We start from the raw sequence: 14,223 nt of genomic DNA on the forward strand, positions 1-14,223 counted from the left end.
CAGACACACACACAGACTCAGACACACACACACACACCCCAGCAGCAGCAGTAATAGCAGCGCGAGTCGTCAGAGCCTCTCAGCAACATGTGTTTCCACTGACGGTACTATGCGGACGTCTGGCTCTCAAACTCCCTTCCTTCTGTGAACTGTGGCTCTCTTCTCTGCCAGTCCAACCTCTCGCTCTCTCTTTCTCTCTTTCTCTTCTTTCCCCCCGCTCTTTTCCCCCCCTTCTCTTCTCGAATTGTCAGCCTCTAAAATCCAGAGTGTGCTCTTCTTCACCGGCTCCACGCACAACGCCGGAGCGTGACCCCCATCTCGAAAGCAATCAAACTTTCAGCCCTCCTCTCTTCTTTGCTTCTTCCTCCTCCTCCTCTCAAATCCTCTCCCCTTCTCTCTTCCTCCCTCCAAATTCTTTCTCTCTCTGCTCCCCCCCCTCCTCCTCCTCTTCCTCCTCTCTCTCTCTCGCTCTCACGCTCTCTCTCTCTCTCTGTTCTCCAGCTGGGGTGTCTGGGCGTACGCCACGCCGCTGTGAGGGCTCTCAGATGCTAACGTAGCGTAGCCGCCGCCGTAGTCGTCTTTCGCTGCTGTTGGGGAGCGCTGCCCTCTTCCAGAGTGTGAAGTCATCCTCTGGAAGAGCTCAGCGGGAAGAAAGGAGAGAGGGGGGGTGGGAGGGGGGGTGAGAGAGCAAGAGAGAGAGAGAGAGGGGGAGGAGGAGGAGGGGAGGAGAGGGAGAGGGAGAGGCAGCGCAAGGCCAAAGGATTGAACGCCGCGAGCTCTGAAAAAGCAGCTGCACCAGCGAACGATCTGTGCGATGCCAGTAATGCCAGTCGCCTTGAGTCTGACTATAGTTAGAGATAGACAGCGGGTGGGGTGTGTGTGTGTGTGTGTGTGTGTGTGTGTGTGTGTGTGTGAGAGAGAGAGGGGGGTTTAAATCAAAACAAGGCTAGACACTCATCTGCCAAGAGGGATGGAGGGAGAGAGAATGAGAGGATAGGACAACAATATGAAAAATGCCGGGAATGCTGATTGGATGTCTCTAGATGAGTCTGCCCATTGATTGATTAATTGATGGATCTGATATTACTGAACCATTTGTTGCTGTTGTTTATGTCACATCGCCACGGTTGCCAAGTGGTTGCCGATTTGTTATGTTTGCGTTGCTTTTGTATTTCATAGCAATAAAGCACCAGTGAATTGAATTGAGAGAGAGAGAGAGAGAGAATGAGGGGGAGGAGAGGAAAGAGAAAGGGGGAGATGGGAGAGAGAGAAAGAGATATAATGACAGCGAGGGAGGCGAGAGAGAGAGAGAGACAATGAGGAGGAGAGAGAAACAATGAGGGGTGAATGAGAGGAGAGAGAGGATAAGAATAGAGGGAAATAAAGAGAATGGGGAGAGAGAGTCAGGGGAGAAGAGAGAAAGAAATTGAGAGAAAACGACAGAATGGGAAGTATAATAGAGAGAAAGGAGAGAGAATAAGACAAAAAGAGAATGAGGGAGAGAGAGAACGGGCGAGAGGACGAGGAGGGAGGAGAGAGAGAAAGAAAGAGAGAGAGATGGAGAGAAAGAGAAAGAGAGAGAGAGAATGAGGGAGGATATTTATAGAAGGAGACAAAGCCTGGTGTCTGTTTCCTCGGGGGGGTCGGAGGCTCGTCTTTCTGTTTTTTCAAATCAACACCATGCTTCCAACTTATTGTCTTTCGCTCGCTCTTTTTCACCATCACACTCTCTCTCTCCCTCTCTCTCTCTCTCCCTCTCTCTCTCTCTCAGATTGGGTTTCTGTGCCTGCAGGCCGGGGCAGAGCAGACTGAGCCGGCGCTGCAGCCTCATCAGACCCTGCACTCCACTCTGATTGTGTTTACTGGGAAAACACAAGGCGATCCTGTGTGTGTGTGTGTGTGTGTGTGTGTGTGTGTGTGTGTGTAGTGTGTGTGTAGTGTGTGTCTATGTGACTGAGTGTACATATGTGCATGTGCATATACAAATGTGTGTGTCTGAAATCGTGTGTGCATGTATATTTGTTTGTTTGTGTGCATATGAGTGAGTCTATGTGGTTGTATTATTGTGAAATTGTGTGTGTGTATGCAAATTAGTTTATGTATGTGTGTATGCAATATGTTTATGTGTATGTGAGTGGGTGAATGTGTATAAGTATAATGTATAATGTGTGTGAATGTGTGTATAATGTATGTGTAAGCATTGTGTGTGTGTGTGTGTGTGTGTGTGCACGTATGTGTTGGCAAAGTGTGTGTACGTGTGTTCATTGTGTGTGTGTGTGTATGTCCATTTAATGGCACAGATGCAATGAGATAAACCAGATGTGTCCGACAGTTGGTGTGTGTGTGTGTGTGTGTGTGTGTGTTTGTGTGTGTGAGTGTGTGTGAGAGAGGGTACACACTCAATCATGATTCGATGCCGCTCTCTAATCAGTCAAAGCCAAACTGAAACTGAAAACCCGTAGCGAGACAAACAGACAAAAACACACTGCCAAGGCCAAAATTACAGACGCCTCATTGTGTGTTTGTGTGTGTGTGTGTGTGTGTGTGTGTGTGTGTGTGTGTGTGTGTGTTGGGGGGGAGGAGGGGGGGGCAGCTAGGTGTTAAATGAACAAGAGTGGAGTGGGTTTATTTTGAGGGAGGCAACAATCGCCACTCTTCTGCCTTTTCAATCTCCCATGGGCCATTTATCCCCAAACCTCTCTCTCTCTCCCTCTCTCCTAAATTGTATTTCTCTCACTCCTTTTCTCTCTCTCTCTAAATGCATTTCTCTCCCCAATTCCCTCTCTCTCTCTCTCATTCTGTCTCTCCCAAATTCTCTCTCATTGTATCTCCCTCTCTTCTCTCATTTCTCTGCTCATTTTGTCCCTCTTCTCTCTCCTTGCACCCACTTCCTCTCCATCTCATTCTCTCCCTCTATTCTTTCTCTCTTTCTCTTCTCTCTCTCCCTCCCTCTCAGAGCCGTGGCCCGTCACCAGCTAAAATAGAAAAGCGCTGAATGCATTTCCAGTGTAACCTCTGCGTCTCTTCGGTCAGAAAATAGCTTCTACGCACCGGAGGATTATCGGGCCGATTTCCACCAGATTTGCCGATCCTGACAATCAGAGGGGGAATCCTGATCTGAGGCTCGGTCGAGACCGATAGTCGACAAAAGATTATCTGGTAGTGTCAAGGGGTTTACAGTCTTTTTTAACACACGTCTGCAAATGTCAACTATCCTGACACCCCTGCCCCCCGTGTCCTAACCCTGCACTATGTCTTGTCTGGCCTGTATGTTAAGTCCTTTTACTACTATTTGCTATGTCTGTGCCTGTCTTTACTAATGTTTTAACTCTGTTTATAGTTGTTTATCTGTATTGCTGCTATTTTGTGTGTGCCTCTGTGTCTTATTGGCAGGTAGTTATTGTAAAAGAGAATGTGTTCTCAATAACCTACCTGGTAAAATAAAGGAAATAAATAAATAAATAAATGAATTACAGATTTAATCCGAACCACGCCGATCGACTCGCAGACTGACCTCGCCGTGAAAACTTGGCTGACTTGGCGTTAGCATGAAGCACAACAAGACACAACAATGTAAAGAAAGCGAAATAGCCGACTGCAACCAAAATGTGAGAGAGAAAGGTAGCAGGAGCGCTACTGGTGTCCCTCAAACCACCGGTGCTCATGGAAGGGAATACTTCAGAGAGAGAGGAAGACTGATGACCAAAAACAAAATGGCGTAAGAAATCCAGGTCCAGGCACTCAAGGAGGTTTGAAAAATGTAAAAGGCCTTTAATTCAATGGGCTAGAATCAAAAATACATTACATTTTTCAAACCTCCTTGAGTGCCTGGACCTGGATTTCTTACGCCATTTTGTTTTTGGTCATCAGTCTTCCTCTCTCTCTGCAACCAAAATGTGTCGGAAACAAGCGGGAGAAGCAGCGCCTCGCTCACGGTGCAAAATGTTTTCCGGGTTTTGCTCCCAACTTCTGAGGTAGGTTTGATCCCGTTCGGGGTGATGCTGCATGTTCGCTGGCTACGTGCAAACGGCTGTCCCGTGGGTCCACTACTGTCCTGGGGAATTCTTGGAAGAGGACGCTCACAGCATCGCCTTCTCGCCCGGTAACAACCCGCTCTGCAACGGGACGTTCGACACGCTACCGCTTCCTTTCAAACTTCCTGTTTGCTGCAAAAACAGCGGTGACGTCTTTTGTTATCGTTACTCTGCGGACGCGTTTCCAACATCGCTGTCAGTTTTATTGACATCGGATATGGGTTACATCATTCGATCAACATCAATCAACAGACAACAATCATATAAACATTAAAAACAGAGATGAGGAGCAGCAGTTTGGATTTGATCCTGCAGTGTGAACGCAGCTTGTGAAGCTGTCAGCGCTCGGTCTGGACAAACTGACAGCAGCCTCCTGTTAGTGTTTGTTAACAACGCTGATCACAGTCAGGGAGCGCTGGAGCCATTTAATGGGAGATTGACAGACACCCACCCGCAGAGGGAGGGAGGCACCCCAGGGCCCCTAAACAGGGTGACGTGTGTGTGTGTGTGTGTGTGTGTGTGTGAGTGTGAGTGAGTGTTACTGCGGTTGTTAACGGAGGCCTCTAATCCTGGGGCCGGGCTCTAATCCTGCCACTGGTCTGCTGTGGACTCTGACCCTGGCGGCGCGTGTCTGTACACACACACACACACCTTCTACACACACACACACACGCACACACACACTCCCTGGCCGGCCTGTCACCCCTCACAGCTGAGGAGAGACACGGCAGCTGAGACAGCAGAGCACCCCATTAAATAGAATAAACACACACACACTCATACGTGCACACACATTGTATACACACACACCATATGAGCACACCCACCCACTGCATACACACTCACAGGCACGACACACAGAAACATACTCACAGAAACACACACACACATACCGCACACAAATTGATACACAATCCCACAAAGACAGACATGTGCCAACACACATAAGTGCACACACAAAAATGCACACACCGCCACCATAGAGATACAGATACACACACACACACACACACACAACACACACACACACACACACACAGACAGCTGACAGTGCCACAGCAGCCTTACAATAACAAACAGCCGAGCTACTAGAAATACCAGAGCGAGAGATGAGCCTGCAGCCTGTAAACTGAAACCAAGACAAAACACATCCTGCAGATTCCAGCAGCAATAAAAGCCCTGCCGAAAAATGGCAGACATTTTTATTCACGCCAAATTGCCGGGGTCGGCCAATCAAACGGCTGATTAGGTCCCGCGTTGCTTCGTATATATCGAACCCCTGATTACATTTCGCTGCTAATTGCGGTTAATTGTGATTGCTTTGTGAAATTCGGTCATAATCAGACCGATAACTTTTCTTCAGCTGCGTGACTCACTTTGTGTCTGCTCTGCTCTGTGTGAAGATTTACGACTGTGTGCCCGCTGATTACAGTACAGCTGCATTTACATTAGTGATGAATGGTGATTATCCGACACAAGGGTGGAAAATATCTGCAAATCAGCATCTGCATGTCTTACAACAAAACTGCATCATTATTTCACCAACATCCAAACACATCTTGTACAAGTATAAATAAAAGTAGAAATAAGTATGTGTGTGTGTGAGATAAAGAGTTACACCCTTAAATAGGGCTGGTCGATATGACAGTTAATATCACAATGATCGTAAGAAATTGTTTTGATACGGATTAGGGCTGCAACTAACGATTATTTTCATTGTCGATTAATCTGACGATTATTTTATCGATTAATCGATTAGTTGTTTGGTCTATAAAATGTCAGAAAATGGTAAAAAATGTCGATCAGTGTTTCCCAAAGGCCAAGATGACGTCCTCAAATGTCTCGTTTTGTCCACAACCCAAAGATATTCAGTTTACTGTCATAGAGGAGTAAAGAAACCAGAAAATATTCACATTTAAGAAGCTGGAATCAGAGAATTTTGACTTATTTTTCTTAAAAAATTACTCAAATCGATTAATCGATTATCAAGATAGTTGGCGATTAATTTAATAGTTGACAACTAATCGATTAATCAATTAATCGATTAATCGTTGCAGCTCTAATACTGATATATAAAGATATCTGCTAACATATGCGAAATCACGCTGTTAATCGAACTGAACTGCATGGTAATATAAACTAAAAACTAAAATTTTAAAGTAATATTTCCTCATTTGTTTCAGATTGAATTTTGTGAGAGATTTTAATTAGCATTCACTTAATTCATTAATTCAGTCAACAGAAATTTGTATCTAACTCTAAGTCATATCATTATTTCATCATGATATGACAATAATCTTGAGTTATCGCCCAGAATTAAAACCACTGAGGTTTCTGCATCTAAAGGAAACTCTCTCCAGCACTGGCTGACTTTTCCTCTTTATTTTAAACAGAAAAGACACGCTGTGCTGCATTCCTGGGCACTAAAACTATATAAAACATTTCGACTTTTAGCAAAACAGCACCGGGCTTCACTCGGCAACAACAGAAACCACGGCCAGCGCTTCACACAAGCATCTGTTTAACACTAGCAGCACTGAGTATGGTGAACACAGGCTCTAAGACCCCATTACTTCCCACTGCTTCCTGACAGAATTACCTAATGCTGCCAGACAACAAATACAAATCAGACCAGTGACAAAATTAGTTCCAGGAGCACGAGCTGAATCGTTGGGAGGATTCAAAAAGCTTCCCACCGCTTGATTTTTACAACTTGTTCGGATACATCGCTTGGGCAAAACAAGTCTGGAGGAAGCTAGATGGAGACTGAGGGAAAAGAGACTGAGGGAAAAGAGACTGAGGAAAAGAGACTGAGGAAAAGAGACTAAGGGAAAAGAGACTGAGGGAAAGAGACTGAGGGAAAAGAGACTAAGGGAAAAGAGACTAAGGGAAAAGAGACAGAGGGAAAAGAGACTAAGGGAAAAGAGGCCGAGGGAAAAGAGACCGAGGGAAAAGAGACCGAGGGAAAAGAGACCGAGGGAAAAGAGACTGAGGGAAAAGAGACCGAGGGAAAAGAGACCGAGGGAAAAGAGACTGAGGGAAAAGAGACTAAGGGAAAAAAGAGAAAAAAGGGGAAAGAGACTAAGGGAAAGAGACTGAGGGAAAAGAGACTGAGGAAAAGAGACTGAGGAAAAGAGACTGAGGGAAAAGAGACTGAGGGAAAAGAGACTGAGGGAAAAGAGACTGAGGAAAAGAGACTAAGGGAAAAGAGACTAAGGGAAAAGAGACTGAGGGAAAGAGACTGAGGGAAAAGAGACTAAGGGAAAAGAGACTAAGGGAAAAGAGACAGAGGGAAAAGAGACTAAGGGAAAAGAGGCCGAGGGAAAAGAGACCGAGGGAAAAGAGACCGAGGGAAAAGAGACCGAGGGAAAAGAGACCGAGGGAAAAGAGACCGAGGGAAAAGAGACTGAGGAAAAGAGACTGAGGGAAAAGAGACCGAGGGAAAAGAGACCGAGGGAAAAGAGACTGAGGGAAAAGAGACCGAGGGAAAAGAGACTAAGGGAAAAGAGACTGAGGGAAAAGAGACTAAGGGAAAAGAGACTGAGGGAAAAGAGACTAAGGGAAAAGAGACTGAGGGAAAAGAGACTGAGGGAAAAGAGACTAAGGGAAAAAAGAGAAAAAAGGGGAAAGAGACTAAGGGAAAGAGACCGAGGGAAAAGAGACTGAGGGAAAAGAGACTGAGGGAAAAGAGACTAAGGGAAAAGAGACTGAGGGAAAAGAGACTGAGGGAAAAGAGACTAAGGGAAAAAAGAGAAAAAAGGGGAAAGAGACTAAGGGAAAGAGACCGAGGGAAAAGAGACTGAGGGAAAAGAGACTGAGGGAAAAGAGACTGAGGGAAAAGAGACTAAGGGAAAAAAGAGAAAAAAGGGGAAAGAGACTGAGGGAAAGAGACTAAGGGAAAAGAGACTGAGGGAAAAGAGACTAAGGGAAAAGAGACTAAGGGAAAAGAGACACAGCACTCGACACCAACAACAGCAGAGGGGGAGTTCTCCACTGTGATGCCAAGCACTTTTATAGAGTATTTATCTGCACCCACACTCTCAGTTAACAATATCCAGCTACTGTGGCTTCTGTACAGCGGTTAACGCCTTCGGACTGTCAGAGCAGATATATGAAGCCTAATAATAACAACAGGCAAGAGCAAGGAAGACGGTTCACTAGCTGCCTGCTGCACAACTGATGAATAAAGCACAGTTAAGTGTGATTTACAAACTCAGTGCTCATTCAAAATGGTTATTTTACCACTCAGAGTGAGTGCCACAAGCTTATACTAAGTAGAGGCATACAGATATCTTATAAGCAGCACAATTTGTGATATGGTGCTAAAGTAGAGGAGCAGAATTTGCCAATAAACATATGGGCTACAGCAGTGGAGCAGTTTTTGGCAAGAGACAAAAAGGGTTACAGCGATGGAGCATTCTTTTTTTGCAGGTAGGGACCGGAGGGGTGGAGCAGTATTTGGCAGTAGGGAGGTAGGGGTTTGAGCAGTACAGCAGTATTTGGCAATTGACAGGTAGGGGCTAGAGAAGTGGAGCAGGCAGGTAAAGGTGTTTGCAGACTTTATCCATCTTAATGCCGTCCCAGACAAATATTTCACGTCTGGGGAAAATCTTTCGTTGTGAACGATGGTTGGCAGTCTTTGTTCGTTCAGCGTGACGAGTTCAAGAAGTCCGAGGCTCAGACAAAGTTCTGGAAGTGTCAGAAATTTGGGTCTACATTCGACCAGTGCCACGACAACTATTCTGTTGAGTGACCGATGGGAGTGCGGTAGAAAAACGGTATATTAGCGCTAGGCTAGCTGTATAAAAACAAGTCCAATTCAAAAAGAAAGCATGACGAAGGAACCAAAATCTGTTGGGAAACAAAGGAGAACAGACTCCTGTTTTGGGGCTTCTTGAGGAAAAACATTGGCGTCATTACAGCCACCATTTGCCGTTTCATCGACATCTTTTTGTAAATTCCCCGGGTCGCTTTTGTTCGGCGCCAGAGTTTCGGTCGGTGTGCCGCCAGCTGATGTGGGACGCAGCCTCGTCAGTGAAATCAAGGTTTTACTTCTCTCCAGTCGCAGTCTGACATAAAGTGAACGCAAAAGACGGTCACATTCGCAGAGTCTGCAAACAGCTGGAGGGCTACAGGAGCGGAGCAGTATTTGGCAGCAGGCGGCTAGAGGCTTGAGCAGCGGAGCAGTATCTGGCAGCGGGCAGCCAGAGAGCTTGGATGGATGCTGGGTAAAAGGAGAGGTGACCGGTTTGTTCCACACTTCTCTTCCACATCATTTGCTAAGCCAGCGTGGGCCGCCTCTTAAAATACACAAGTCACTCCACAAAAATACACATTTACTTCACCGGCCTGCCCTCTGGAGAGCAACACAATAACACGACCCCACTGTAAAGCGTGCATAAATCAGCTTAATGGCGCATTAAAGAAACCCGCAAAACTAGTAAAAGCCCAAACCTGCCAAAGGGCCGGGTTCAAATGAGATTTCCTTGCCCGACATGAAAAGGCAAACTGTCTCTCTTTGTTTATCATAAATAAACCATCATCCAGAGGTCAGAAAAAGCAGGGAAGAAGAAGAAAGGGGAAAGCAGGACACAGGGAAACTGCATGGGAGGGAAAAGAGCTGAACAAGCTGAAAAGCGACCTCCCTGACATGGATATGGATCAATGATACGATAGTTTTAATTGATAAAGCTACACATACATCATCAGATAGCAGGGTGTCTGCAAGCTTCATCACGTTAAATTTGAGACTTTTTTTAATGCCAGTTGGCATGAAATCGACCAATTCCACCAGTGAAATGAACATAAAAACTGTTAAAAACCGCAGCGTTTTTAACACCTTTAAAACTGAATACATAAAACTGAATGAATTAAAAACTGGATCCAACAGCATTCAAGGACTTTTGAGGCCTGAATAGAAGCAATCCAAGACATTTTAAGACTTTTTTTTTAGGGAGCTGCAGACACTCTGAGGAAGACAGACAGGTAAGATGGAGGGAGGGATGGAGCCGCAGAGAAAAAGCGATCCGTGATGATGAACGGATAGACGGACGGACAGATAGACGGACGGACGGATGGACGGATACTCACGGTGAAGAAGAGGTCCATGACGCGGGTGTCCAGCAGCGCTTCCCTCCAGGACTCGGTGGGCTTGAGCGTGACGTTCTGCGTGGACTCGAACATGGCGATGTAGTGGCGCCCCAGTGACCCGCCGCCAGTTAAGGCCAACAACAGCATGAGGAGGAGGAGGAGGAAGAGGAGGAGCGGGGGAACACAAAAACACAAGCTCCTGTCACTAAGCTCTCTCTCTCTCTCTCTCTCTCAGTGGGTATTTTGGTCTCTCTCTCTCTCTCTGCCGTGTCAGGCTTTGGTTTCGTGTGGCTGGCAGAGGAAACTCGTCGTTAAGTCACTCGCTAACTAACTCTCCTCTCCTCTCTCATCAACGCTGCCAGTCTCTATTTTTTCTTTTTTTTCTACTCTCTCTCTCTCTCTCTCTCTCACCCTCTCCGGCTGCAGCCTCCCGCTTTGTTTTTGTGTCCTCCTCTCTCTATCATCAACTCTCGCGCTCTGCCACACTTTCCTTCCACAAAGAAACTCTTGCCCTCTTTCTCACCCTCTTTTTTTTCCCCTCCTCCTCCTCCTTCTTCTTCTTCTCCTCTGCTCTCCGTTCCCTCGACTGTCTGTTGTTTCCAGTCTCTACCCTCTGACTCACTTGACACTCTCTTTCCCCTCCTTGTCCTCTCGTTCACCTCTCTTCCTCTCTCTTTATCCCAGCGCACACACACACACACACACACACACACACACTCCTTTTAAAAAAACACCCTAAGACGCTTCGCTCTCCACAGCCAATCGAAACTGTCTGACCCGTCACTCTTCGCCTCTTTGTCCACTCCTCTCCCAAGACTTCCTCCAGACTCCTTTACACTCCCTCTCTCCCTCCTCGGCCAATCACGGCCCGCCTCTTGACCGCTCTCCAAGACTCGCCCAAAACAAGACTCTCTCTCTCTCTCCTTACCACCACAACACACACACTCTCTCTCTCTCCTCTGTCAAGACTTCTTACACACCCACAACACACACTCTCTCCTCACTCAAGACTTCTTACACACACACCCACAACACACACACTCTTCTAACACACCCACTTTCTCTTTTGCCTATCAAGACTCTTTCTTTTCTTCCTTTCCAAAGGTTCTTCTTCTTCTTCTTTCCCCAAACAAGACGTTTTCTCTCTCCTTGCCCCCACAACACACACACACACACACTTTCTCCTTAAAGACTCCTTCTACATCACAACACACACTCTCTCTCTTTATTAAAGACTTCCTCTACACCCGCAACACACTATTTCTCCTAACAAACCCACAACACACACTTTCTCTTTTGCCTATCTAGACTCTTTCTTTCTCCTTTGACCGCTTTCCAAAAGGTTCTTCTTCTTCTCCCCAAACAAGACGTTTTCCCTCTCTTTGCCCCCACAACACACACTCTCTCCTTATTTAAGACTTCTTACACACCCACAACACACACTCTCTCTTCACAAACCCACAACACACACTCTCTCTCTCTCTTTAGCCTATCTAGACTCTTTTTCTCTTCTTGACTGCTTTCCAAAGGTTCTTCTTCTTCTTCTTTTTCCAAACAAGACGTTTTCCCTCTCCTTGCCCCCACAACACACACACTCTCTCCCTATTTAAGACTTCTTACACACCCACACACTCTCTCTTCACAAACCCACAACACACACACTCTCTCCTCAGCCTATCAATAGTCTTTCTTTCGCTTCTTGACTCTCCAATACTCCTTCTTCTCTCCCAAAACCAGACTGTTTCTCTCTCCTCACCCCACAACACACACACACACACACACACACACACACACACACACTCTCCTCATTCAAGACTTCTTACAAACCCACAACACACTCTTTTCTCTTCACACACACACAAAACACACTTAGCCAATCGAGACTTTCTTTCTCCTCTCTCCAGTAGTTCTTCCTTTCTCCCAGACAACTTCTTCTTCTCCCCTTCCTTATCCTCACATCACACTCTCTCTCTCTCTCCTCACTCAAGACTTCCTGTACACCCGCAACACACTCTCCTTCCCTAGCCAATCAAAACTCTCCCTTTCTCCTCTTGACCAACTCTCCAAAACTCCTTCCCCCTCTCTCTCCCAAAAGACAAACTCTCTCTCTCTCTCCGGCCTCGCTCAAGACTTCTTACAAAACCCAAGACGCACACTTCCTCTCATTAGCCAATCAAGACTCTCTCTCATTCTCTCTCTCTCCCTCCCTCCCTCCCTCTCTCCCTCCCTCCCTCCCGAGGCTCGGTGACAGCAGGAGGAGGAAACTTCCAGAGGAATGTCCGATCAAAGCCAAACAGCGGCAGAGGCCAGCGAGGCCACGCATTCCTCCGACACCAGCCCGCAGTCACTCCCCGCGCACACACCCCGCCACAACACACCACGCCACGCCGTCCGGCACAGAAGCTGGCACCTGTCTGAGGGTCTGCGGGATGGTGTGTGTGTGTGTGTGTGTGTGTGTGTCCGTCCGACGCTCGGCTCTCTGGCCTCGTTAAAAATAGCCGCGGTGAGGCGGAAGAACTCTGAGTGAACCTTTCTGGAACGAGGGGAAGAGATGGAGCGATGGAGGGAAGGAGGCCGAGAGAGTGTGCAGGGATGTGATTATATTTGGGGGTTTTTTTTTCTAGAATTTCAGGTTTTTCTCATTTGCTTCTAATACGAAAATTATGTTATTTTGACTTTTTCTTTTATGTGATTTTTTACTGTGCTCTGGTTTTATACATCGTGGTTGATTTGCGACTTTTATGTTCGTCTTCATTCTGCTTTCTTGGCCTTGTCTCCCTTGAAAATGTTTTTTTTTTTTTAATTGCAAAAAGGGACTAACCTGGTTAAATAAAGAAAATAAAAACACACTTTTCTTGTTTCTTACCTCGCCTTTCCTATTCTGAACCAAATCCCTGAGTGTTTAGTGGTGAGTGAAAGAAAAAGGAAAAGGGGGCAGAGGGAAAAGAGAGAGAGATGGGGAAAGAGAGCAAGAAAGAAAGCGAGATGGGGAAAGAGAGTGAGAAAGAAAAAGAGATGGGGTAAGAGAGCGAGAAAGAAAGCGAGATGGGGTAAGAAAGAGATGGAGAAAGCAAGACAGAGAGATGTGGAAAGTAAGAAAGAAAGCAAGAAAGTAAGAAAGAGAGATGGGGAAATAGAAGGAAATAGAGATGGGGAAAGAGAGAGAGATGGGGGAAGAGAGGGAGTAACAAAGGAGGGGGGAGACCACCTGGGTGACAGACTGCTCCTAAACATCATACGGCTCAGACCAGACCCACACTGGGACCGGAGGAATGATAACTACACAACTACTGGGACTGCTGAGGTCACTTCACTAGGCTGCTGGACCCGGACACAACCCGGGTCTGACAAGTCTTCACACCAAAAAAGGTGGAAATACTAAAAAATGCTAAATTAGGAGATTAAAAAGGAGCGAGAGAGCGTGATGAAGCCTGGAGGCTGAACGTATTTCCTCCAGTGTATTCACAGGATAAGATGAACTTTATTGATACCCGAGGAGAAACTTGAGTAAAGAATACAGGTGTTGGAGAACGAACAGTTAAAAAAAAAAAAGGTAATGAGGGATACAGATAAAAGTAGGAAAGTAGAGTCTGTTTGAAGTTACTGGAATATTTCTACATGTTGATCAAAATAGAAGTCGCACTAGCATGGCTACTGACAGATTTACAGATGTTTTCAGTTCAGATTTCAAAATTTGCAGATGATTTATTGCTGCATTAAAGAGAAAAAGGTCTGAGGCTTTTCTGTGTGCATAGGAAGAGTTAAGGTATTTAATATATATACTGTCTATATACTTTATATAACAGCCTGTCCAAGCAAATATATCAGTAATGAGTCTTATGCATCTCTTGTGGGTTTTACATTAGTTTAAAATGAAGATGTACAAGAGGCAATAGAGAGTCTTTGGGGTCACATGTCCAGAATTACTTTCCTCTCTCCTTTCACTATCACAAACTTCTTCAAATGCATGCATGAAGACAACTTACTCAACTCAAAATGCTAATTTAAACTGTAATTCACCTTGTAATGACATCAGCCTTCATTCTGTATAATTTCTTTACATTGTGGATACAGGAATCATTTTTTTTTTTTATTCTGA

The 14,223-nt window shown here is 45.8% G+C and overlaps 1 protein-coding gene across 1 annotated transcript in view; it reads right to left on the reverse strand.

Annotated features, from left to right (window-relative positions):
• The window catches only part of xpo4 (exportin 4), a 71,068-nt gene that overhangs the window by 38,884 nt on the left and 17,961 nt on the right, over positions 1-14,223 (reverse strand). Inside the window, exon 7 of the mRNA XM_078286187.1 lies at positions 10,125-10,237. Coding sequence (XP_078142313.1) covers positions 10,125-10,237 — 113 coding nt within the window. The remainder of the gene's footprint in view (positions 1-10,124; positions 10,238-14,223) is intronic.

The sequence above is a fragment of the Centroberyx gerrardi genome, chromosome 10 (assembly GCF_048128805.1).
Source record: "Centroberyx gerrardi isolate f3 chromosome 10, fCenGer3.hap1.cur.20231027, whole genome shotgun sequence".
Classification (NCBI taxonomy): Eukaryota; Metazoa; Chordata; class Actinopteri; order Beryciformes; family Berycidae; genus Centroberyx; species Centroberyx gerrardi.